Source organism: Pseudopipra pipra, chromosome Z, assembly GCF_036250125.1.
Source record: "Pseudopipra pipra isolate bDixPip1 chromosome Z, bDixPip1.hap1, whole genome shotgun sequence".
Taxonomy (NCBI): Eukaryota; Metazoa; Chordata; class Aves; order Passeriformes; family Pipridae; genus Pseudopipra; species Pseudopipra pipra.
In genome coordinates this window covers 38781624-38805542 of record NC_087581.1, presented here as the reverse complement: position 1 = coordinate 38805542, position 23919 = coordinate 38781624, and the positions used below count along the sequence as shown (strand labels likewise).

The 23919-nt window shown below is 37.2% G+C and overlaps 1 protein-coding gene across 4 annotated transcripts in view; it reads left to right on the top strand.

The window, feature by feature from the left end:
* Positions 1–23919, top strand: part of SSBP2 (single stranded DNA binding protein 2) — a 135368-nt gene that overhangs the window by 87832 nt on the left and 23617 nt on the right. Inside the window, exons 5-9 of one of the 4 annotated variants that reach the window (XM_064643073.1) lie at positions 3102–3191; positions 16062–16121; positions 17392–17458; positions 17632–17702; positions 19745–19812. In XM_064643073.1, the coding sequence (XP_064499143.1) occupies positions 3102–3191; positions 16062–16121; positions 17392–17458; positions 17632–17702; positions 19745–19812 (356 nt within the window). Of the gene's footprint in view, positions 1–3101; positions 3192–16061; positions 16122–17391; positions 17459–17631; positions 17703–19720; positions 19813–23919 lie in introns of all 4 variants that reach the window. The other 3 variants (XM_064643072.1, XM_064643076.1, XM_064643075.1) reach the window with 3 other exon arrangements.

Here is a 23919-nt window from a genome sequence, read left to right as displayed (position 1 = left end):
TGTGGATGTAGGGCTGGTTTAGGAGGTTTGTGGAGGGTTAGATGATTATTTGAGTGGCCAACAGTGGCCATAATCATTTTTATGTGTAGGGTCCAACTCCTCCATCATCAGTTTTTCTTCAGTCAGACTTCTTAAAAACAGAACTCTCCTTTGACTGGACAAATTTAGTAACATGTGAAAAACTGCTAACGGGATAAAAATAAGGGTATCTTACTGTAGACAAAATATCTGGAATTAAATGCCCTGATTAAAGAATGAGTCAGATAAGGTTTGTTATAAATTCAAGCTATTTTTTGGTAGCATTCTTTGGTTTCAAATCAAATTCTTCTGTGAGCTTCCATCATAAGGCACTTCATGTGATGGCCTCAAAAATGACCTATATCTTGCAGACTTCTCTCTGGATTTTTATACTTTAGATCCTGTACTAATGAAATAGCCAAATGATTCTATTTTTATTTATCAGTGAATTCCTTATTGTAAAATCCATCCTAAACCATAGCTAGTGGGTTTTTTTAATATAATCATCTACTTTAGCATTGTTGAGAGTAGCTTGGGTAGAGCAAGGAGTGACCACAGTAACTTTCATTCAGGCACACCATTTTAATTAATAATTGTAAATTGTACAAATTCAGTATTTTAGCTACAAAAGCAAATACAGTTCTCCATTTTTAAGGAGATAAGATATGTACAAAAAGATTATACCGTTTAAATTTTCCTATTTCATCATTTTATGGAAAGAAGGGAAAGCAAATTGCAAATATTTAAAAATGTCAAACTAATGGAGTTATAAATGATGAACAACTTGTAAGGAATGCAAAAGAAAGCCACAGTTTGCTGTGGGACTGTGAAAAAAGAACTGAATAATTCATCAGGATAGAATAAATAAGAATATTTCCATGCAGCAGTTGCAGATTTGTTTATTGATCTACCTGGTATAAGTTGTTAAAAGATTCATTATTTAGTACAAGGGAGAAAATGTAATATACCTAAAATACTGAAAATGCTTTATTTCTGATTTTTTAACTTCATTGCCCATCAGGGAAGAAAATCCCAGGGAAACATGAAAACAGAAAAATCCCCACAGTACATTGCATAATGAAGGGTGGAAGTTGAAGTTTCTGTAACACCCGAGACTGGACTATGCTGAAATGGCTGCAACTACAGAATTCTTACAATTATTAAGTAGTACCAGAAATGTCAGTACAACTGATCTGCTGTTGTGGCCTCATCCTGCCCTCCCTCCCTGCTCAGAAATGCAGGGGAGAGGTGGTTTTGCACAAGTATCTGTGAACTGGATGGTGTAATCGACTCTCAAATAACCTGGTAAACAAATAATTAAACCCAACACAATGCAGTACCTCCCTGGGAATCCCTGGGGATTCATCCATGGTCAGTGCTGGGTTCCTCTGGGATGAGTGCTATGGCAGATTCAGAAAAAAGAAAAAAAACAACCCACCCAAATTTTAAAATTTTGAAAAACCCACCTCCATTGAGACAATTATGAAAATGTTATTTTTATGTATATTTCTTATAAAGCCCTCTTAGGACGTTTAATGGCTAACAGTTATAACTTTAACCCTTTTCTCCCCCTGTTTTGGGATAGTCGTTATTTCCTTCTCTCTCTGTTTTTTAAAGTGCTGAGTGTAATTTGCCATTTTACTTTTTTAAAGTCATTTTCAAAGTGGGGAAGAGTGTGAACTCAGTAGGAGCAGGTCGCTAAATCCCTGTGGGAGCTCTGCATCCCCAGAGTTTATTCCCTCCTGGCAGAGACTTGGACCTGCTGGGACGTGTTTGTCCAGTGATTTGTTGGATTCTGTTCCAATGCATTGTGCTCCACTGGACATCCCACAGTGCACATTTCAAGGCCAGCAGAGGTGGGCTCAGCTCGGGCAGCACAGGGACATGTTGTTCATAACTTTGACTCTAAAACACAGTTTAAGCCATTGAAAAAGAAATAAATCTGTGGTAATTAACGGAATATTTCCTTTTTGCTTGGTTTAAAAAGGTCAGCCCTCCTCTGTGCCAGTTTTCAGGTCTTTCCAGCACTATTCCTTAACTTCCTAGGTAGTGTGCCAAACACCTGGAAATAAAATTTGCATACCTGCATCTTTTGGACATCGAGTGTAAGCACACAATAAATGGAGTGATAATTTAATAAGCGTCAGCCATGTGTGTTCTGCAGGGCAGGTATTGGCAGGTCGTTAGTAACCTGCCAGTGGCTCCGAGTGCATTTTGTGGGCTTGAGTACTTTCACAGGAGATTTTCAAGCCTTTATAGGTGATTCAGCCTCATGCCCTACAGAAACACATTGCAGGAAGGAAGACTGCTAGAAATTAAAAGTAATTGAGGTTCCAACACATGACAACAGAAGCAGTTTGGCTTCCCTTTTTGTATGACAGTCTCCTGCTTTATAAATTGCCAGGAGCAATATTCTTTGTTTGCTTATTCCAGCTGAAGGATTTGCAAAGGTAACTAATTTCATCCTCTGATTCACTCCTTAGAAATCCCTTTTTTCTTTTCCCTTCCAAAACCATAACCCAAATTCTTCTAATTTGTCATGGTGGTTATTTCTGGGGTTGGTAAAATCCATGGCCATTACCAGCAGAATTGTGCTGTTTGTAACAGAATCCTGTTTTGGAGCTTGTTGTTGTGAGAGAATATTACAGTCCAATGAAATTATCTTTAGAGTGCTTGGAAATCGCTGATAAAATGCATAAATTACTTAGTTTATGCTGTATGTGTATCCTTGTGCATGTGTGAGGCTGTTGTACATGTAATACAAGAAAAAGTGTGCAAGTTACACTCACATTTGTGTATGTAGACATACTCAGATGCAATATTTTTTAAAATTTAGTCAATCTGTCTAATGGATGCATGCAATCTCTGGCATCCTTGCCCTCATTTGTTATTTTCACAAATCATGATACTTTTATAGGTGACGACTAAACAATTGTAATTCACCTTCAGATGAAACAATGACATAATGACATACCCAGAGAATTACTTTCTGCGCTTTGGTCAGGTTTTGGGTTTTTTTGGGGAGGGGATTTAATGCCTACCAATGCAATGACAAAGGTTTATTTTCCCTTTGTTCTTTTCAGAGTGCTGCAGCAGCTCCCAGTCCAGTGCTAGGAAACATTCCCCCAGGAGATGGCATGCCAGTAGGTCCTGTACCACCGGGGTTTTTTCAGGTATTCAGAAAAAATTATGATTACAGGCATTTCAGGATAGAAAATCCTCTGTAATACTGTGTGCAAGTCTGTAGAAAAGATTCTTTCCTAAACTATGTCTCACTATATGGTGCAATATTTGAGTTTATTTTTAAACAAGAGTGAATAGGTGTAAAGGAAGGGACCTGACTGTAGTTTATGAATTAGTACAGCACAAGTCCTTTCAAGAACAAGAAATGGTGCCATTTTATGAGTAGAGATTGAAAATGCTTGAGTGAGTATAATATTAAAATAATTTCTTATGACAATATACATTGACATTACATGGAAATTTTAAAGTGAGAACGCTGTTGGTTGTGTTCAGCTCTGCGCTAAGCCACAGGCCAGATCTCTGAGGTCTTCAGGCTTCAGTGGGAATTAAGCCTGGGCAATCTCCTTGTACGTTGAAGACCCCAACGCCAGTGCCCAAAAAAACAAGTCCAGGATTTATACCACGTGTTGCTTCTATTGCGTTTAGTGAAACTAAACACCTGGTGAGCATTTTGGGCACTGACAGTGCAGGATATTATGATGGAAAAAAATGGCATCTTTTAATGCAAGGCCAACCTGATACTTGTAATCTGAGTCTGGACTGCTCCCAGGTTGAGGTTGTGTCTCCTCTTCACCAAAACTCACTTGGTTTTCCCTATATTGGCAAACTAAGGCATGATTTTTGATACATGAATGAAAAGATATGTGCAAGTGAAGTGGAAAATATCTGACTGCTGCCAGTCACAAAATCCTCAGGAGCTGGCAGAACTGATTAATTAATTTATTTCTGCTTTTCCTGCCTTGAGCAGCTGGTTAGGTTGATTTTTTTTACACACTGTTTTATCTTAATTTTTAGATTGTATCAATACTTCACTTTTTTCTTTCTTTCTTTTTTTTTTTTACTTCAGTCACCCACTCCAGTTGTGATGTCAAAGGAATTAACTTTTTTTCTGTTATTTTCTGGGGTGACATTTAAGAGGGGGAAAGGGCACCAATAGGACAAGTATGTGAAGTGCAGAGGAGAGAGTAACTATTTTAAAGGTTTTACAGGAGGAGGATGTGGGCGTTTTGTTTTTAGAAGCGTGAAAAGACTTCCAGTCACTCTAGATCTTTTAAAGATGTAAGAAAGACATGATGACAGAAAGTTAAGTGTGGGTAAAATTTCCTTGTCTGCCAGTACCTGGCTTGAGTCTTACTTGAAGCCACAACAGCAGCCTGCTCTTTTTGCAAGGCCTGGGATTGAAAATTAACATTTTTTTTCAAAATATTATTAATTTTTGCTGCAGTCATCTGCTTAAGAATACATGTAGGTTTGCAAATCCAAGTGCAGGTTTGATAGTGGGTGCATTGATATGGTTGGGAGCAATCCCACCAAGGGGAGCTGAGCCAAAATCCAGTCATTTACATTCCAGTGTGGTGGAAACTGTAAGGTATGTGTAAAGCTGATGAGCGCAGACAGACCCTGACAAGGTGTGGTGGTGTTGGAGTGAGTGCTGTCAGGCAGCAGTTTAATACCAGATTGTGAAACCCTCAGTGGGAGCCGAGTCTCACCAAGGTCAACTCATCTGACAAGAAAATGTATTGACAGATACAGCTCTGCCTTTGAAACCTGAAAATTGGGGAACATCATCTGCTGCCCTGAAACATAGGTGAAATCACAAACAAGGCAGAGAAACTCATGATGAAAACTTCCTACTGCCTTCGTAGGTACTGTTTTCCTTGTACACCTTTAATTAGACAGTGCATTTCTCTGTCCTCTCCTGCAGTTTCTCTGGTCCCATCTGGTCCTGAGAGGAACCAAACCACAGAAAACATCTTCATCTGCCTTGTTCTGAGTAATGACAAACTCCAGTCCTGTTTCACCAAGAGTTTGCAGTTCAGACCTGCAGCTTCCTCTTGGGTGATGAAGGCAAACAATTTTGTTCTTCAGGAGAGGGAAGATTACGGGGAGAGTGGAGAGTGGTGCTTATGTCTATATTTAGTTCTCTGAGACTTCGCAATACAAAAGCATTGTAGCACTTCAACTTCTTTTAACCTAAAATTTATCTAGAAGGTCATCCTGGAACTATAAGGATGCCTTTTGTTGCTTTCATGAGCTGTTTGGATTGGCCTAAGCTGAGGCTGTTGACCAGCTCTGCTTGGAGAGCTCAGATGATATAATTTCTTTTCTCTTGGTTTTGCACTGAAACTGTGTTTCAAGTGGGCATAAACCACTCATAGTGATGTAACCAAACTGGAAGTCATGGCTGCTGCAATGGATTCTTATCAGACAGGTCAGGGGAACATGGAAGTGTCCAGGCGGGGACTGTGCTGCAAACAAAGGATCATTACTGAGATTCTCTTAAGGCTGTCTCTGCTGACCATTAACATGATTTTTGAGAACTTTAGTTTTTAAAAAAAAAAAAAAAAAAATCTTATTTTTTACAAAAGAAAATAAATATATTTTTATTTTATAAAATAATACAGTATGTTAGTGTAGCAGATGGAGGTAGCTAAATAAGGGAGAATTATGGTTTCTCAGACAGTATGTGGTAAAACTCTGCTCTTTCTAAAATGAGGTTTTCTTGCATATTTAGACCACTAGCACTGAAGTTAATTAGCAACCTCTGGCATTTCATGCCTTGTCCACAGAGGTGGAGTTTCTGAAGCCATCAGCTGAATTTTTCTCATGTTTCCATGTACCTGTACTTTTATACTTCAGTTCAGGTGATGGATGACGGTCACTACAGTGCTGACAGTCTGAAACAATGATACAGTGAAGGGAAGGTGGTGGAGTTGTGCAGTGCTATTTTCAACTAAATGACTTCTTTAGTTGAAGACTAAAGACTTTTCTAGTCTAAAAAAAAAGAGAATTGTTTACAGTGTCAGAAGTTAAATTTGAGAAGTCAAGAAAACAGGTTTATAAGGAGTTAGGATGTGCCTCAATTTCCTCCTCCAGTGTTGGGCTTTAATGTAATTTTAAATGTCATAGGTATGTATTTTTGTCCTTATCTTCTTTTAGTCTGTACAGTAGTGAGACTCTGGAAATAAACAGGTGTGATGCAATAACTGAGCCTGCTGTTGGTTCATTAGCAGCAAAACTTGGAGTGTGCGGGACTATAGGAGCAGTGAAGGCATTAGTTCTGCTGTACGACACTCTGAAACTCCAAATAGGAGAGCCCAAACAGTTACTTGGGCAATAGAAGTCGTACAACTGTATTAGATTGCATAAGATGATTTTACATATCTATGAAATGCTCATCTAACTCCAGCCTGAGTCTGGAAATCATTTTACCAATTTTCCCTTAGACCACTTCCTGTCTATGGAACTCAGGTGTGAGGAAGGCACTTCGCTACTGTGTTAGTAAAATAAAGTAATTTGGGACATTTTCTGTGTCAGTTTTTAGACATTTTTTATTCTGTGTCATTTGTAAGTTTCTTCATATGTCCAGCCATAGAGATCAACATGACCTGGTCTGTGTCCCTCTCTTTGGAGCCTGATCCTGACAGAGGGCAGCTGAAAAACTGAATAAAATTGTAATAAATAATTACCTTTGGGTCTGGGTGTTAGTGGATGCATAAATTGTCACCAGCCAGCGCTTTACACGAGGCTCTTAAAAACTCAGTTGCAGTGAGATAAATTCTTCCACCTGTGATCAGGGAGGATTAGGTCACAGAGTTCAAAGACTCTCAGATTTTCACATCCAGTCCTGCAGGTGCAAGCTGCCGCTCTTCAGCAGTTTCCATGGATATTTCCATCCACCTTCATTGATTTTTCAAAGTCAGCAAAAAAACTTGAGAACAAGTTACATTTGGATTTTTTCAGAATATAATTTATATGTATATATATGGTTATTATATATATAAAAATAAATAAAAATAGTAAGCAAATAAACAGAGGCCAGAGGGAAGTTTCAGGGTGTGTGTTCACTGAAGTATTTTGAATTTTTAAAAAGAATGGAAAGTATTGATCTCTCAGGATTTTATTTGCCTTTTAGTTAATTTTCCAGTTTTAGCAGACCTAAATCATAGAATCATAGAATCAGACGGGTTGGAAAGGACCTCTGAGATCATCAAGTCCAACCCTTGATCCACTACCACCACAGTTACTAGACCATGGCATTAAGTGCCACATCCAGTCTCATCTTAAAAACCTCCAGGGACGGAGAATCCACCACTTCCCTGGGCAGCCCATTCCAATGCCTCATTACCCTCTCTGGAAAGAAATTCTTTCTAATATCTAACCTAAACTTCCCCTGGCGCAGCTTAAGGCCATGCCCTCTTGTCCTACTGCTGATTGCCTGGGAGAAGAGACCAACCCCCACCTGGCTACAACCTCCTCTCAGGTAGTTGTAGAGAGTGATGAGGTCTCCTCTGAGCCTTCTCTTCTCCAGGCTGAACAGCCCCAGCTCCCTCAGCCTCTCCTCATAGGACTTGTGTTCAAGTCCCTTCACCAGCCTCGTTGCCCTTCTCTGCACCTGCTCCAGCACCTCAACATCTTTCCTGAACTGAGGGACCCAGAACTGGACACAGCACTCCAGGTGTGGCCTCACCAGCACTGAGTACAGGGGCAGAATCACTTCCCTGGTCCTGCTGGCCAAACTGTTCCTGATCCAGGCCAGGATGCCATTGGCCTTCTTGGCACACTGCTGAGTTTAAAATAGAGCAGCATAGGATGGTTTGAAAGGGACCTTAAAGACCGTAGGGGGAAGCATGTTGTTTTATAAATTGACAGTTCACTTGTATAATTTGGTAATTTTGTTGAAAGTTAAGTTTACCACTGTCTGTACCTTTTCACATGCTTTTTCTTTTAAACTCATTAATTTTTAAGCAAATCTGTTAAAATTTGTTCTAGTTGAGTTTACCCACTAAATGTTCCATGATGCCTGTGTTTTCTAAAGGGATTTTAAAGTTTGCCTCATTCACCAATTTAAGATCATCAGATAAACTTGGAATGTCATGGAAAAGAAGTGTCGACACCATGTTTGAAATACAAATGTTACATATTCCTCTTATATAAAGGGGAAAAAAAAACCAAAACAGACCAAACCCAGCCTTCTAAATTACTGTGAGCCTATCTTGCCATCTAGTGGCAGCTGTTCATGCTCGTTTTAGCTCAATCCATGTTATTCTAAAGTATTATTTTTAGCCTTGTTTGTCATAGTAGAGCTGACCTAATGCTTCAGAAGAGCATCATTACAGTGAGGCACATGAGCAGAAAGGATTCTTCCATTTATCTTTCTGCCTAGCATTACTATTTATATAAATATATAAATAAATAAATGTATAAATATATGTATAAAAAGAAATATATGTAAAGTTAAACATTTAAATAGTGGTAATAAGCAAAGTCAGTGAATTAAAAAATCAGTAACATGCTCCTCTTGCATTTTGAAACAGAAATAGTGAACTACTTACCTATGTAAAGGAGATAGGTTTCTAAGCTGTCATGTAAGGCTGTAAAACATCTCTGTGATGTTCTGCTTAGTTCACACTTAACACTGGCAATATTTACAGTGAAGTCATGGCATAATACACTTTTAAACAATAGAGCTGCTGTTACAGATTCAGTAAATGCAGCATTTGATGAAAACAGTTGCAGTAGGGAAGATGGGGAGGGAGGAATCCTCCAGCATCCCTTTAAAGCCGTTTTGGAGTGAATTGTTCACAAAAGTGGTTTTTTGTCCAAGGGGTGAGGATTCCTGGTTCCAAATGTTTAAAAACATTTTGTTTATTTTTAACCCCCTTTGAGCTGTTCCAACTCTTGTCTTCCTTTTAATACTCATGAAGTTTTCTGGTTTTCCAGGAGTTTCTCTGTATTTTGTCTCCCACCTTCAAGCAGAAACACCTCATTATCCTCAGATCCTGCTCCATCACTCACCTTTGAGTGCTGACCTTCACGTTTTCCCAATTTTTGTAGCATTGCCTATACCTTTTTTGTTTTAAAGCTAAAATCCTTGCAAACAAACTGGGACACAACTGCAGAATTAGCTGGATTTGGCACGTGTCCACATCCAGCCTCAATTCCAGTGGAGCAAACAGGGCAGTTGCAGGTGAAGGAGTGAAAAGTTTAAGAATTTTGAGGAGAGCAGGCACAGCGAAGTCCCAGAAGCTTGAAAGCATCCTGGATATTGTGAAAATACTGTTACAAAAGAATGAAATGTCACCAAAGCTACAAACACAGCCTGTGGGCAAAGATAGCAGCTTTGGTAGGCCTTGAAAAGCTGTGAAAATAGAGTTTAAAAGGGATTTTTTTCTCCCTGGGTTTATATTATTAGTGCAGGTAAGAAGAATTTTATTGTATTTTTTGGAATCTCCATTGTTTGTAAATGCATTCACCCCAATGTATCAGGCTGGGAATACCCAAGTGCATAATAATATTGGTATGCCCAATTTTTGCAGAATTCAGATCTATGCATTTTGTCCTCACTAGTATCATGCTGCATTTTAAAGTATTCAGTTTTTAATCTTAAGACTTCTTAGTCTATGTGAGAGGGTATTATCATTTGGCAAGATTTTTTTGTCTTTTTTTGTGTATGTGTGATTCCTTTTCTCTAAAATACAAGGAGTAAAGTCATCTTTAAAGAGAGAAAGATATCCAACATCTGTTGGCTTCGATAATCCTTCCCTGCAGTTGTGGTAATGCTTTTACTGCTCGTAACTGTTGGAACAAATTAAAACTGCTCAGCTTGAGCAGCTAAATCAGCTGTGAGCCCCCCACCTCCCCTTCCAGGGGAAGAGGGCACAAGTCATCTTCCCAGGAGATCTGTTCTCAGCTTTATAATTTCAACCTGAAAATTGAAATTCTTTGTAAGATAAACCTTAGAAATCTAAGGGTAGTGACCATACACCAAAATTAGTGTTATATTTGCTGCTGAAGTGGTGCTGGAGAGAGCAGAGGAAGGGTTGTGATGCTCCTCTCTGCTGAGATTGCTTCATGTTCATAATGTTGCTTTTTGCAGAAGCCACAAGTGCTTAGGTTGGAAGCCAAAAGGGATGACAGTGCTTTGGAATGTTGTATTTATTAAATGTAAAAGCAGGAGTAACAAACCTCAGCTTGTCATTGTCAAAGCTACTCCAAAAGATCAGTCGTGTATCACAATCAGGTTCACTAAATTTAAGGAAATGCTTTCTCAAGCTCAAGTGGTCTGTCTGTGTGTTGTCTAAAGGGTTTTTTTATTTTTTATTTTTAAATGTGATACATCCTGGATGTTTTGGTGTGGCAAGTTTGAAATACTGTATTTTCTGTAGTATTTGCATTTATTAAAAATTAAAATAAAAATATTAGCCTGGTTTAAGGTGCATGTAGATAATAACCCTTCTAAAATTTGCATTTCTTTTAAAAATGCGTAAAATTCTCATGTGCAGAACTTGGCCACTTTGTCTCTCAGTTACTAAATCTTGAGCATGAGATAATGATGTTTCCCATAAAGTGAGACAGGTATAATTACAGTGCAATTCCTAACGGTCATCAATTCCTAAAGATCATCTAAGAGCACACCTGGCTTTAGGTTTGTTTCTTTTAAATAAGGTTTTGTTTCTTCATTTGTCTACACCTAAGAAGGTATATATTGCAATATTCTCCCATATCGTGGAATGACTCTTGCATTTTTTTACAAGGGATAAATCATGGAATTTGTTTGAAATGCTGGCATTGCTGTAACTTGGAATTTGAGATGTGGAAAGACAAATGTCTCTGGAAGGCTTTTAAATTTAGGAAAAAATTATTAATTTTGCTCTATACTCTGAATTAAATTAGACCTCTTACCTCTTGCTGTTTATAGGTTGTCATTCTGACTTAGAAAACTATAAATATGGGAATGAATTTTCTAAGGGATCTTTTTCTGAAGGACAGAGAAGAACTTGCTCATGGTAGTATGTATGGTCATCAGGAAAGGCCAACATAGACAGAAGTCCCATCTGAGTGCTGAGAAAACACAATTTTATGGAAAATAGCAAAAGTAAAATCAGCTGGCTTGGTTTGCACTGGTAGATTGCAAGATGTGAAGTATATAACCCAAATTTCACTGCTGAAATAATTCAGTAAAATACAAACCAATGCCCTCTAACACTGTGGTTGCCACTGGGGGAGCAGAGCAGGACAAGAAGGGTACTGTAATTAACAGTAAAATGCAGTTGAATAGGAAAACAATTTTTAGTTCAGAATTAGTGATGGCCTATCCCAGCCTCACAGAGGGTAAGTTACATGTTTGCACTGATCTGATCTCAGAATGTGTCATTTTGGGAGCTAATTGAGTTTAGTCCTGGTTAGATTTAAAAATGTGTTAATGAAGATTGTCATTAAAACTGTGGTGACTGTTCCTGCTGATGGAGATTCCACAAAAAAAAAACATAGTGAAAACTAAATAAATGAAAAATATGTGAATTGTGAGGTAACTTGAATAAATTCAATTCACACTTATTTTATGGTTCTCTGCTGGTCCTTTTCAGGAGTTCAAACTCTCATTCCTCTGAGGGGTTTAAATTTCCATTTCAAAATGGAAGTAGTAGTTGTAAAGCACCTCTAAAGCATTTTCTAAAATATAGAAGTCTTAAGGAGTTATGTCACAATGTTGTCTACTCTAATAAGAAAATGAACCAAAAATATCCAGCAGTCTTATTTTTTACCATTTGGATGGAAAAGAGGAGGAGAAGGAGAAATAATAATAATAATAATAACACTGTAATACCAAACCTTTTAACTAGGAATAGAATTTGAAAACAAAAAAGATGAAGGTTAATTGTATGGTTAATTGTATTTTCACGGACAGAATGTGTAACTAAGCAATTCATTTTTTAACAGGGAGAGGAGAACAAAGATTTTTGACTTGTTTCACTTGTTAAAATTTAGAACTTTAACTGAAAAAAGGAAGAGATTGGGTCATTTTCAGAATTCCCATATGGGATATAACCCTGTCTCTGGCAGCTTCAGCCCTCTTCCAATATCTGCTCTTCAAGTAGCTGCACAATTAATTTAAACTTATTTATTGTATTGTGTGCAAATGAAGCCTGTATTACGTTTTAAGCATCTAGTGATAAGTAGTGCTTAGTGTTTGTGCTGGTGGTGGTGACTGAATTACACAAACTAATTAATACAATTTCATACCAAGTGCTAAAGCCCTGTCTCACCCTGTGTTTTTTAATTTCTGTGTGTTGTTCCCCTGAGAGATGTTTTTCATTTTAAAAGCATCATCCATCTCTCGGGGTTTGTGTTGAAACATGTAATCTGAGAAGATAGATCTCAATTTGATAATGCAGGTTAAAAAAAAATGAAAAAATATATTTACAGTCAATTCAGTCTCAATAGTAATTTAAATAGTCAAGATTATTTATTTAGCTATGGATTATTGTAAATTTTGCAAGTTTACGTGAGTCAAAATATGATTGATAAAGGTAATGGCATGAGGGCAAAAAACAAGATAAAGATGTCAATGCAAATAACCCTCACCCATGTCTGGAAGGAAGTAAATTGTAATTCCAGCTTCTAGAAGGGAAGTAAATTAAAAATAAAAATAGATTTATTAAAATCTGCTATGCTTAGTAGAACATCATCTTTTAAATCCTTTGTTCCGCTACTATTAGGTAAAGATGAAAACTAAACCACACCATATTTTATAGCTGCCTGAACAACTAAAAGAGAGTAAGAATTGCACAAGTGGCAGAGAAACATCCCAGCTTCTGTGCCTTTATGACATCAGCTTCCTGCTGGATATTTTTTTGTGAAATCACATTTTCTGCCACCCACACATGGGCAGTGAGACCACTGTGAGACCACATTGATTCTTCAAAGACTTCCATACTCAGAAACTTGATTTCTGTTCATCCCCTTGTGTAGTGAACTAAGAAAAATAGAATTTTACAAGACTTTCACATTGCGTATGTACACACAACTCACAAAATTGCATTAAATACACAGATATGAGATACCCTTTACTGTGCCTGTACACAGATCATTGTTCTTTAGGAGAAAGATAACAAAAAAGTGCTACAGCTTCTGGCACATCATTCATGTTCTTGAATTTGTCCTCTTTTAAAGTATTTCTAACAATTTAACATTGCAGGATGCTGTAAATAAGAGCAAGGCGATTACTAAAGTTAATATTTCACATCTTGATTTTATTTTGTGTAGTCTCATTTTAGTATTTTTTTAGTATTCTAATTATTTTCTCCTTTTGGGTTTTTGGGTTTTTCTTTTTTTCACTCTAGGTTGATAAATACAAATATTCTGTGGCAATTACACAAGAGGTTTTTCCTTTCTGGCCTCATTTTCACTCAGTTAAGTAGAAGCTCCTGCTTTCTTTGGTCTTAGTTGCCTGATGGCAGACTTAAAGATACTTTTTGTGGTGCCAAATTACTGAATTCCGTACCTGCAGGAAAGAATTCTGATATACTGGTGTCAGTAGGTGTGGTGGTGGTATCTCCATCTCATCTGTGACTTAGATATGGCATATCTTAGATATTTTGTTTTATTCATATTATTTTTGGTTTTTTCCATTGTTTGGGGTTTGTTTGGTATTTGGTTTAGGCTTTTTTCCTATTTTTCAGTTTGGTTTGGGTTATTTTTGTTTTGCTTTGGGGTTTTTTTTTGTTTGGTTGGTTTTGGTTTAGAGGGTTTTTGGGCGAATGGTTGATGTTTTGTGTTTGGGTCACAGGTGTTTTGTGTTTGGGTCCAAGTCTTCAGCACGTACAGAATTAATTTTTATCATCAGAAACAAGTGCTGAGAGACCAATTCAAAGTCTGTGGCCACTGGTTTTGGTTTAGTACCAGGATTTTGGACCCACTGAGTTTTGGGGTGTTTGTGCTGCAAGAAAAGGGGAAGACAAAGTTCCCAAGAAGTCGCTGACAGAGGGATTCCTGCCATAAGAAATGTAAAGCCTCCCTAGACCATGGTAATGTCACCAGCTCCTAACAAAGAATTAGTAGAAAACTTAGTAAAACTAATTCAGAGTCTAAATGTCAGGTGCTTTTATCAATGACAAAGGATGGAGTGAAAAAACATGTGTCACAAACTTTCTGCTGCTTCATCTCTTCCAGAATCCTGGTGCTTAATAATGTGTTCTTGGAGACTTTAAAAAATGTTCCCACTGTAGGGAAAAGCTTTAATATTTAACATATTTTCTTTTAAATGTTGGACGGAATGTCTTTGTTGTCTTGATACATCTTGGTAGAATCTTTTTGTGGACAACCACGACACTGGTGGTGGAGAGGAAGAAGTTTAGTACAAATGACAAAAATAAGAATATTTAAGTTTTTAGCAGTAAAATTTTTGGGGTAAGTTAAACCATAGGAATTATTCGAAATCTATTGATCATTGATGGCAGTTGTACCTGGATTCTCTTGTTTAAAGATCAGAAGAAGATTTAAACCCTTCCACAAGCATGTTTAAGAAGAATACACAGATAAATGAATATTTACAGTATATAAACCTTCATGTAAGCTTGGAAGGATCAGATTTTTTGCAAATCACAGACTATTACATAATATTCGTAGTGTGGTTCTACTCTACACAGTTGAGTTGAGAGACACTTCTGATTTCCCCTTTATGAGCTGTAAATAAAGATGAGTTTTGTTGCTGGATGAGGCAGTCCAAACCCAAGGTCCTCACTGGAGTGGCTGTGCTTGCTTGACCTTTGTGGAAATTGTTGAAATTCTGATTTCCTCACAGTTTTACTGTTTTACAAGGGCCTGGCCACATGCACAGTCCTTTTCTCTTTCTTTTTTTCTTATCAGAGATTCTCCCCATCAGAAGGTGCCCAAAGAAGTCTCCCTCTTCTACAGCACATCAAATGCCTTTTTATTAGCTTTTCAGAATTGTTATTGAACTTTCTTCTCCAGTTTGTAAACCCTCTGTACTTCAAATTGCTTTCTACTACTTACTTCATGTGCGTGTTTATGTAGTTTACACTGTTTCAGCTTTCATCTGATTCCAGGATGTGAAAGGTTTCATTTATTTATGCAAGATCATAGGAAAAATTCCAGCAGTAATTATTGGTGAAGCGATGGTATTTTCTCTGCTTTACTATTGCTGGACTTTATAAGTGTGTGCTCACAGTTAAATAACTTTTAGCTCTATATTTTCTCCTGGAGTTACAGGTACCCTGCCTGCCAAAGCCATCCTCTTCATCATCTTTTCATTCAGATGTTTTTGCCTTTCTCCTGTAGATTTCACATTTACCACTAATCTTTGTAGATTTCTGGATTATTGTCTAACAGAGATGTTAGATGTGTTTGCTGGCAGTACTGTTTGTTTATCATGGGCTGTGAGGGAGTTCAGGAGTAGCCAAGAGGCTTTAGAACCTTGTGGGATGGTACAGCAGATTTGGGTATAAATTTGGGTTTGAGAGAGGAGTGTGAGCATGGAGGGATAGGAGGAGTGCAGCACTGAATTTATATGGCTGACGAAACCACCAAAATTCTAAATATTTACAACAAAAACTTGGAGTCTGTGTCCTCACAGGTTAAATTTTGTAGTTTACTCTATTATGAAAAAATGCATGAAAAATATTACTGCATTGTTATGCTGTTCTTTACCTCTGGACTCTCCCAAGAACACTTTTCTATTCCAGGGTTCCCATCTTACCCCCTTCACCAGTATAGATGTCTGGTTATGTGATCTGAATGGTCTATTATTCTTCTTTGTAATGCATTAAGTTATTTATATTCTGCACACACAACTGCTGTAACAAAGTTTTAAGCAATATACCTTGGTAGAAGTATTGGCTAAGAATTTTAAAATTTATTTAATTCTGCTAAACATTATGGGACACTATCCTGAATACTCTATTTAGGCTGGATGCTGTAGCTGTGAGTATGACAATGACCCAGTGTGGCATATACAAGCTAAGTGGAATTATTTAGCAGTATTTCTTTTTTTTTCACAGCCTTTCATGTCCCCTCGGTACCCTGGAGGTCCAAGGCCACCTTTAAGAATACCCAATCAGGTAAGAATTTATCACTCCGGAGTGACTGTTTGCTGTTTTACTTAATTCTGTGTAAAATGCATCAATCTCTCTACATACAAATTATGTTTACTTCACAGTAAATATGGAGGTTATTGGTGAAAAACAGATACCATGAAGTGCTTGTGTGTCTCTTACAGACACTCTGAGGACTTTATAAAAGTGTTGAATTCCCAGTTTACCCTCTTCCCTATCAAAGGATGCGTCTGCCAGCGAGACAGGGATGTAATGAGCTGCTATTGGTCAGCAGGGACCTTCATTGGCCCATCTGTGAAAAGATGGTTCTGGAAGTGGAGAGCATTTGTGTTTTTAAGTTCTCCATAGTGTTTCCAGGGCTGCCTTTCTTATTGTCACACTATACCCCAATCTCATTTGTGGCTATTTTTTGTATCCATGTGACACAGTGTCAACAAATTTGTCTCTAGTTTTGGCACAATATCACCAGAAAGGATGAAATTTAAATAGTATCTTAGCAAAGGTATTTGAGCTCCGTATCCAAGTATTTGGGTTCCACACACTCTGTGTTCCTGGGCACTGCAAATTCTGGCAGGGGGGAGCTGGACGTGCTGAGTGGAAGCGCTGCCAACCTGCAGATTTAGTTTCAGGAGTGTTGTTTTGTCTGCACACTGTGATATTTTCGGTTCAGAGCTGGAACATAATCATATAATGTCAGTGAATTACAGGTCTGGCTTCATTCATGTTATGCCATGTTCATGAATTGCTACTTTTAGCACCACTGCCATGACTCAGGTTACAGTGTGGATGGGCAGTGTGTGGAAGCAATGAACTATTATAGTGCAGCTTTAAGGCTCAGATGAGGTGTTAGTTTGGTCCTGGTCTAGTGGGACATGCCCCTACCCATGGCAGGGAATTGGAATGAGGTCAGCTTTAAGGTTCCTTCCAACCCAGACCACTCTGTGATTCTGTGATTTACTCATTCTGTGATTTACATTTGTACTGAAAATTTGGTGCTGTTTTGGAATGCTAAATAGCACCCAGTGGATCAGCCACAAAGATCCATTAATAAAAACATTTTTCTACTCGGCCAAACTTCAGTTAAGATCCTGTGAAAATGAGCCTTAACCCTAGTTCAGCAAACCCAAAGGGTAGATTAACAAGTGGGGACATTAAAGCACATTACTCTTGGCTCAGAAGAAAAAGTCAGGAATTAAAAAGTAAAATATATATGTTATGTCTTTAAGATAAATTTCTAAGCATTAAGTGCTTTTCCCGGTGGTTTCCCTTCCTTCAGGCCCTGGGAGGTGTCCCTGGAAGTCAACCACTCCTGCCCAGCGGGATGGACCCCACACGGCAGCAGGGTGAGTTCAGCCACTCCAAATTACTACCCTCACACACTTGTATATTTCTCCCTGTATTTCAAACCCTACTGCACCTCTTAAAGCTTTTTTTCTTTTTTTTATTAGAAAGGATCAATTTGCTAAAAGTTGCCTGTGTATTGTATAATTTTTAATGTGATGTGACTTTATTGCAGGACATCCAAACATGGGAGGGCCGATGCAGAGGATGACTCCTCCGAGGGGAATGGTGCCATTAGGACCACAGGTACCTTCTACAGACGGGTTATTCTTACTTGACAGGCCTGTACATATATTCCTCTGACTTTCTGTAACTTGAAGGTGCCCAGGATTTGTTTTCACAATCCTCTTCTAAAATAAACTTCCAGTTTTACAAAAAAAAATTAGCTCTGAATTGCAGCTGTGCAAAATCCAGAAGGAAAAATCTGTCATTTTTGTTAAGATTTGGAATTAAATGGGGAATCCCTTCACTTGCTTATTTCAGAAAAATGTGTGCTGTCATCAAAGACTGACATTGGTAAGGGAGACCAAGGGTGGAGTAGGTGTTTCCTCATCCTGCTCATGGATAATTATGCTGATTAGGAGGAAAAATACTTCTAACTTAGGGAAACTCTTTGTACCAAAAATACCCCTGGAAATTCTGTGAAGTTTTTCTTTCATCTACTCTTGATCTAAATTTTTGGTGAGTGCTGGAGAGATTTTAATGTAAAACAAGATGCTCCTGTTGCCATTTCTTGCCCTTGTCCATCATGAGCAGATCTGTGGCTCTGTTTCAGCAGTGGACTAAGGCAGGAAACAAACGGCTCTGGTGCACACCTGAAACACAAATCCAAAATATTTTTCTGCATTTTGTCAGCACTCTCATTGAGGGAATGTGTAGGTGGTGGTGTTTCATATTGGTGTTGCCAGTGTTTTGTTTCACAGTGTGCTTGTTGTGCCCACACTTTGCATTTTCACTTCCCCATTTCAGATAATCTCTCTTGTGGTTTCTTGTTTGGATAACAGCTACATTTTTAATGATTAAATATCTTTGCCTTTCCATTTCTGTCCATAACTGTCTCTACAATTTTGGGTTTTCTTGGTACAAACCAGTTGTGCAGTTCCATACATCGGCTGTGTGACCAACAAAACATTATTAAATACATTTCTCAATTTTTTCTGTAGCACTGAAATACATTTACCATTTTTGGAGGTAGAAGGAGAAGCTTTGCTGTGCTGCCATGTGAGATTGAGCTGATCCTTTATGCAGCACCATTAGTCACACAGCAGGCAAATTTCCTGCCAGTTTTTTTATGAGGATAATTTTCCCATTTTTGCTGTTGTTTAAAATCCAGTGGTTTTGTAAGTTTCTCCTTTCTTGTGCCAAACATCCTCTTAAAAGGTAACCTACCCAAAGCTTAAGTTCACAAATTATTCTATAAATGGGAGTGCTCTTATTTTAGGACAAACCAGTAAATTTGTTTAGCAGTTGCAGTAATTACAGTTAAAAGTTAGACTGTGAGGTGGGACAGACTGTTCTGCTTGTATCCCACTGAATAAAACCAGGCATAATTTACCTTTTTGTTTAAGTAGTAGAGTTCAACTTCTGTCACGATATCAGGGCATAAACTCAGGCATTATGGGCATCAGGTAATTCATTTATTAGCATTGCTATGACATTAAGTATCATATGAAATACTCTTAATATTGGTTATCATAGAACTGGGCTAGTGGAAGGTGTCCCTGCCCAGGGGATTGAAACTGGGTGGTCTTTAAGGTCCCCTCCAATGCAAACCCTTCTGGGATTCTATGATTTATTAGAATGGAATAATTGGAAGAGAGATGTAATGGTTATGCTGTATGTTATTAAAGTTATATGATATAGTGTAATTTTATACAAGCATAACAAAATTTAATTTAACAGAATACAGATTGACGTCCATGATATAGAAACCTCAGAACCTCAGACAAGATTTTGGATTTTCAACTCCCTTGGTTTAGAAGTCGAATTCATTATAAAACTTCCCTTGCTGGCCATCAAGTTGTCCTCAACATGTGTAAATAATTCCTCCTGGAACAACTTTAACCATTCTTAGCCTATTTCTGTCATTTGTAAACCTTCCTCCATGGGGTTAACAATATTGGTTTTTTAAGTCAACAGTCAGGGAACTCCTGAAAGCATGAAAGGCACTGGCCTGTGCAGGCAGCAATTCCATGGGGACATCATTAACCTGCTGTCCTTTCTTTTCCCCTCCTCTTTGGTTTTGTTTTTTTGTTTCGTGGTAGTCTGACCCTTGGTTGTCATTGCAGAACTATGGAGGTGCCATGAGACCCCCACTCAACGCTTTAGGTGGCCCGGGGATGCCTGGGATGAACATGTAAGCACAATAATAACTCTTACACTATCTAGAAAATGTCATTATTTCGCTGTAGAAGTATCATTTGCGATAGATCAGATGAGGATAACATGCTTTGATAACTAATAAATGAAATTTCAAGAACTGGACTCACAGTCTCTCACAGGAAGCTTTGCTGTCCCAACAAATCTGTACAAATACTCAGTTTCTTTCACAGATCAAACTTCAAATATTGGGAATATTTTGTCAGTATAATCACTGAAGAACGCTACAACTATGGCTCTTCTCTGCAAAATAAATCAGTACTTAATTTTAACAAAATAGCCATTGTCTAGAACTATTTAAAAAAATACATTTGAAAGAAGAAGTGGTGATTATTCTTTCTCAATTGCTGTTTTTATTTCCATAACTACATTAATTTCCCCTCTAAACAGAAGAGCTTTATAGATATGAGTATTCTTTTTTCAGTTTTTCTGTGTTGCTCTGGAGCTGGATCATCATCTGGTAAAAATTTAAATAACAGAATTCAGTTAAGCCGTACTGATTTATTCCAGGCATTGGTTTAGCCATGGGACTGTATTATGCCTTTTATAACTGAAGACAACCCCCCTTTCTAATTGTGTAGAAATACTTCAGATGTAAAATAAGGAAAACACAGTGATATGCTTTTTATCATTATATCATAGACACCCATTTTTTCTCGTTTTTATAGAAAACATAAATAAAAAATTGTAATTTTCATTTCAAGTAGACCTATCAACTTGAGAAAGTAAAAGAGGCGTTGAGATTGATAATAACATTAAAAAAGAATAAATCTAATCCACCATATTCTTAATTTATTCTGGTTTCTAGACATGCCTTGAGTTCTTGAAGTAAAATCTGAAGTTGTGTGTTACTCCTATCATAGACATTACATATGGGACTCAAGTAATTCTAGGAGTCTTCTCAAGGGTAGGCATTTATGCTTTTAAATTAAATTGATGTAAAACAGATATTTAGATATTTGAAATTCAATGTGAGTGTAGAATAAGCACTATAGAGGATTTCCTCAGCAGAAGTCTGAATTATAAGAAAAGAAAATTAACTTCCCAAAATAAAATGTTGTAGAAGTAAAACCGAGGATAGATAAGATATTTTGAAGGTATTTGTCCACATAAATGAGAGTTTACATAGGAAAAATAAGAAAATAGGTTTCTGGATGACAAGAATTCCTGGCCTACCAGAAACAGAGAAGATGGATGGAAATGCTAATGTTGCAGCATTTAATAAGCACATTCCATCAAACAGCGGAGTTGCTGTGATCTGGTTTTCTTTAAATTGTATTTTCGGGACACCAGGGTTTTTCAGATTTCAGTTAACACTGAAATTTCAGTGAAGACTCATTGTCTGGTCAGTTCCAGCATTCAGGATCAGAGTTCATCAAGGATGGCCCATGGGCAGTGGCAGTGGATGGACGCAGCTGTACTAAATGTGTTCTCTGTTTCATCCCTTACAATTTATCTAACGCTTAGTGCAGGAAACAACAGTGTGAGTCATTTAGGGAAATTTAATTTCCAGGAAACAGGAAAACTGCACATAAGGGCTGTTGCCTTTTAGTAACCTACAGTTGTCTTTACATACCTGTGTATTTTCTTTACATGACAATTTTTCACTCTTCTTTTAATGTTTTTGGACTTTTGGCAGTGTTAAAATCCAAAAATACATGCCTGCAGAAAAAGCCGCCATTTAAAAATCCAGCCTTTTCTTCTTGGAAAGCTCACAAGGAAGCTGCTTTGGTCAAGAGCAGACCATCTGCCAAATATAATTGTACATTTTTCTGGGTGAAAAAGTGTCCTTTGCTGTTGAAAATGGCAGCCTGGGGGCTCATAGACAGCATTTCAGTCCATGTACTCCACTAGTGCAGCACTCCTAAGTAATTTCTTCCTCTGTCATCAGTAATACTGTCAGATTTCTGTTTGAAACAGAAAAACCCATGTTTTTCTGCAGAATAACTTTATTTTATCTTTAAGTTTTTAAGCTAAGATTTGATGTAGCTGTTTTTAGAAAAATGTCATATCTTGTGGGGGAAAAAAGCGCCATTTTTTGGAACAAAGAGGCAGATTTCAGGGAGCAGTGTTACATTTCACTGGTGCTTTCCTTGTGTGACCTGCAGTGCTGTCTCAAGCACTAAGAATATCTCTGTCATGCCTCAAAAAAAAAAAAAAAAAAGTGTGATTTTGTCTTTTAACTTCAATTCACAAACTTGTGTCTGGATGTTTAATTTCCTGATGGAATATATTTGCCCCTTGGGAAACTAAAATTTCAGATTTTTATTTTTCTAAGCACCAGGATTGACAAGACAGGACAACTAAGCTAAAATTGGTCATAGTGGTAAATACTTCATTAATTATTTTGGAATTGGTACATTTATAATAATATTTTATGACTCTGCTTCCAAAATAAACATTTACTGAAGGGCAAAAGACCTGCTTGCATTGGATTGAAAAAAACTGCAGGTTGGGGTTTTTTCAAGTGTGTTTTTGTAAGCATTTGGCTCCACAAAATCCATATGGCTTTACAGCAGAATCTGCTGCAGTGATTTTTGTGTCTATTCTGAGACCTGGCCAATAAATTCGAAAATTCCAATGGCTTTTTAGATAAAAGGTGAGTTTCCTGGTCTAGGGGTAAATTCCTAAATTTATCTGAGTTACTTAATTGGCACAGAAACAAGTGCAGGGTTTTGAGGTGAAAACGGACTTTTAAGTGTTGTTACAAATATTCCTGATTTCTTTCTCTGAGAGGATCCAATAAACCAAATAAATGTAGGAAAAAGAACAATGGGGGGGGAAATAAAGAACAGTAATATTTCACCATCTCATGTTAGCATTGGAGAAATTGCTGAATATTTGACATGAGAAGTATTTCCTCCCAATTAATAAAGCAGAAAAGACCCTCACCAACATTCCTGATTTCCAACATTCCAACAATAATACCAGTGGAAATAAATCAGCTTTCAGTTGATTTTTTTTCTTTTGAGGTAATTCCTTTATAGTTTCATCAACAGTGTAATAAAAAAAAAATACGATTAAGTATTAAATCCCTCAGGCAACATAGGCACTTAATAGTTTTTAGTTTTGGAAGACCTAAAAAAGGGATAGGAAACTGTATGAACTCATTAATCAGGTGTGATTTTTTTCTCTCTGTTGAAATCACTCCCCCGTGCCTGGTGAGCTGTGGTGGTTAATGTTGCTTTTCTTCAGCTAATGAGGCCAAAATGCCATTTTAAATGTGGAAGTTTTGTCATCTGCTCTGTTGTCACGGCCTTCAGGAAGTGATTCTGTCTTGTTTATAAATAACGAGAAGCTGCTAATGCTCCCAGAAATAATTATGGTTCCTGTGACTGTAAATATGGAGATTTTACCTCTTGTGTGGCTTTAGTTCCCTCAGGATTGTTGAGAGATGAAGCCTCACCGCCAAACTATTTTTCTGAGCTCAGCTGAGAGTGAGAAACTTATAAAAACAGCAAGAATTGTGAGAAAAACATTCTCAATCTGAAGAGTTTTCTGGTTTTAATAAATAAAATTTAATATTGTTGTGGTAATTATTATCATTATTACTGGGTAATTTTTTTTGTTGTTTTTACCATCATCATCATCTAGGGGCTATACCAACATATTTTTCATGGCCTGTTCTTTTATAAATTAGGTGTTCTCAAAACATGTCTCATATAGCATAATTTTATATTTTATTTTTATTTTATATTTATTTACATTTAATGTATATATTTATTTTTTAGTTTTACTTATTGCTATTTCTATTTATTTTATAATATATATTATACATAATATATAATAATGTAATTTTCTCTTTTATGTAGCATATTAATAGCATAGTTTCTGCTGGTGAAACCTTACTATACTGCAATATTCTAGATCCATAATGAATTGCCTGCATCCTCACTTCTTTAGGAAGGGGGCTTAATTATGTGAGCAAGATCACTTGTTTTGTGACTGAAAGTTTATTTATTTTATGACTAATATTTATTAATTTCACAGTAAATAAATTAATCAACTCACCACTGGTTAAATGGCAGTGCAACAATGAGAATTCTGCTCTAGCATTTTAACTTGGTGTAGTCATGGTTTATAA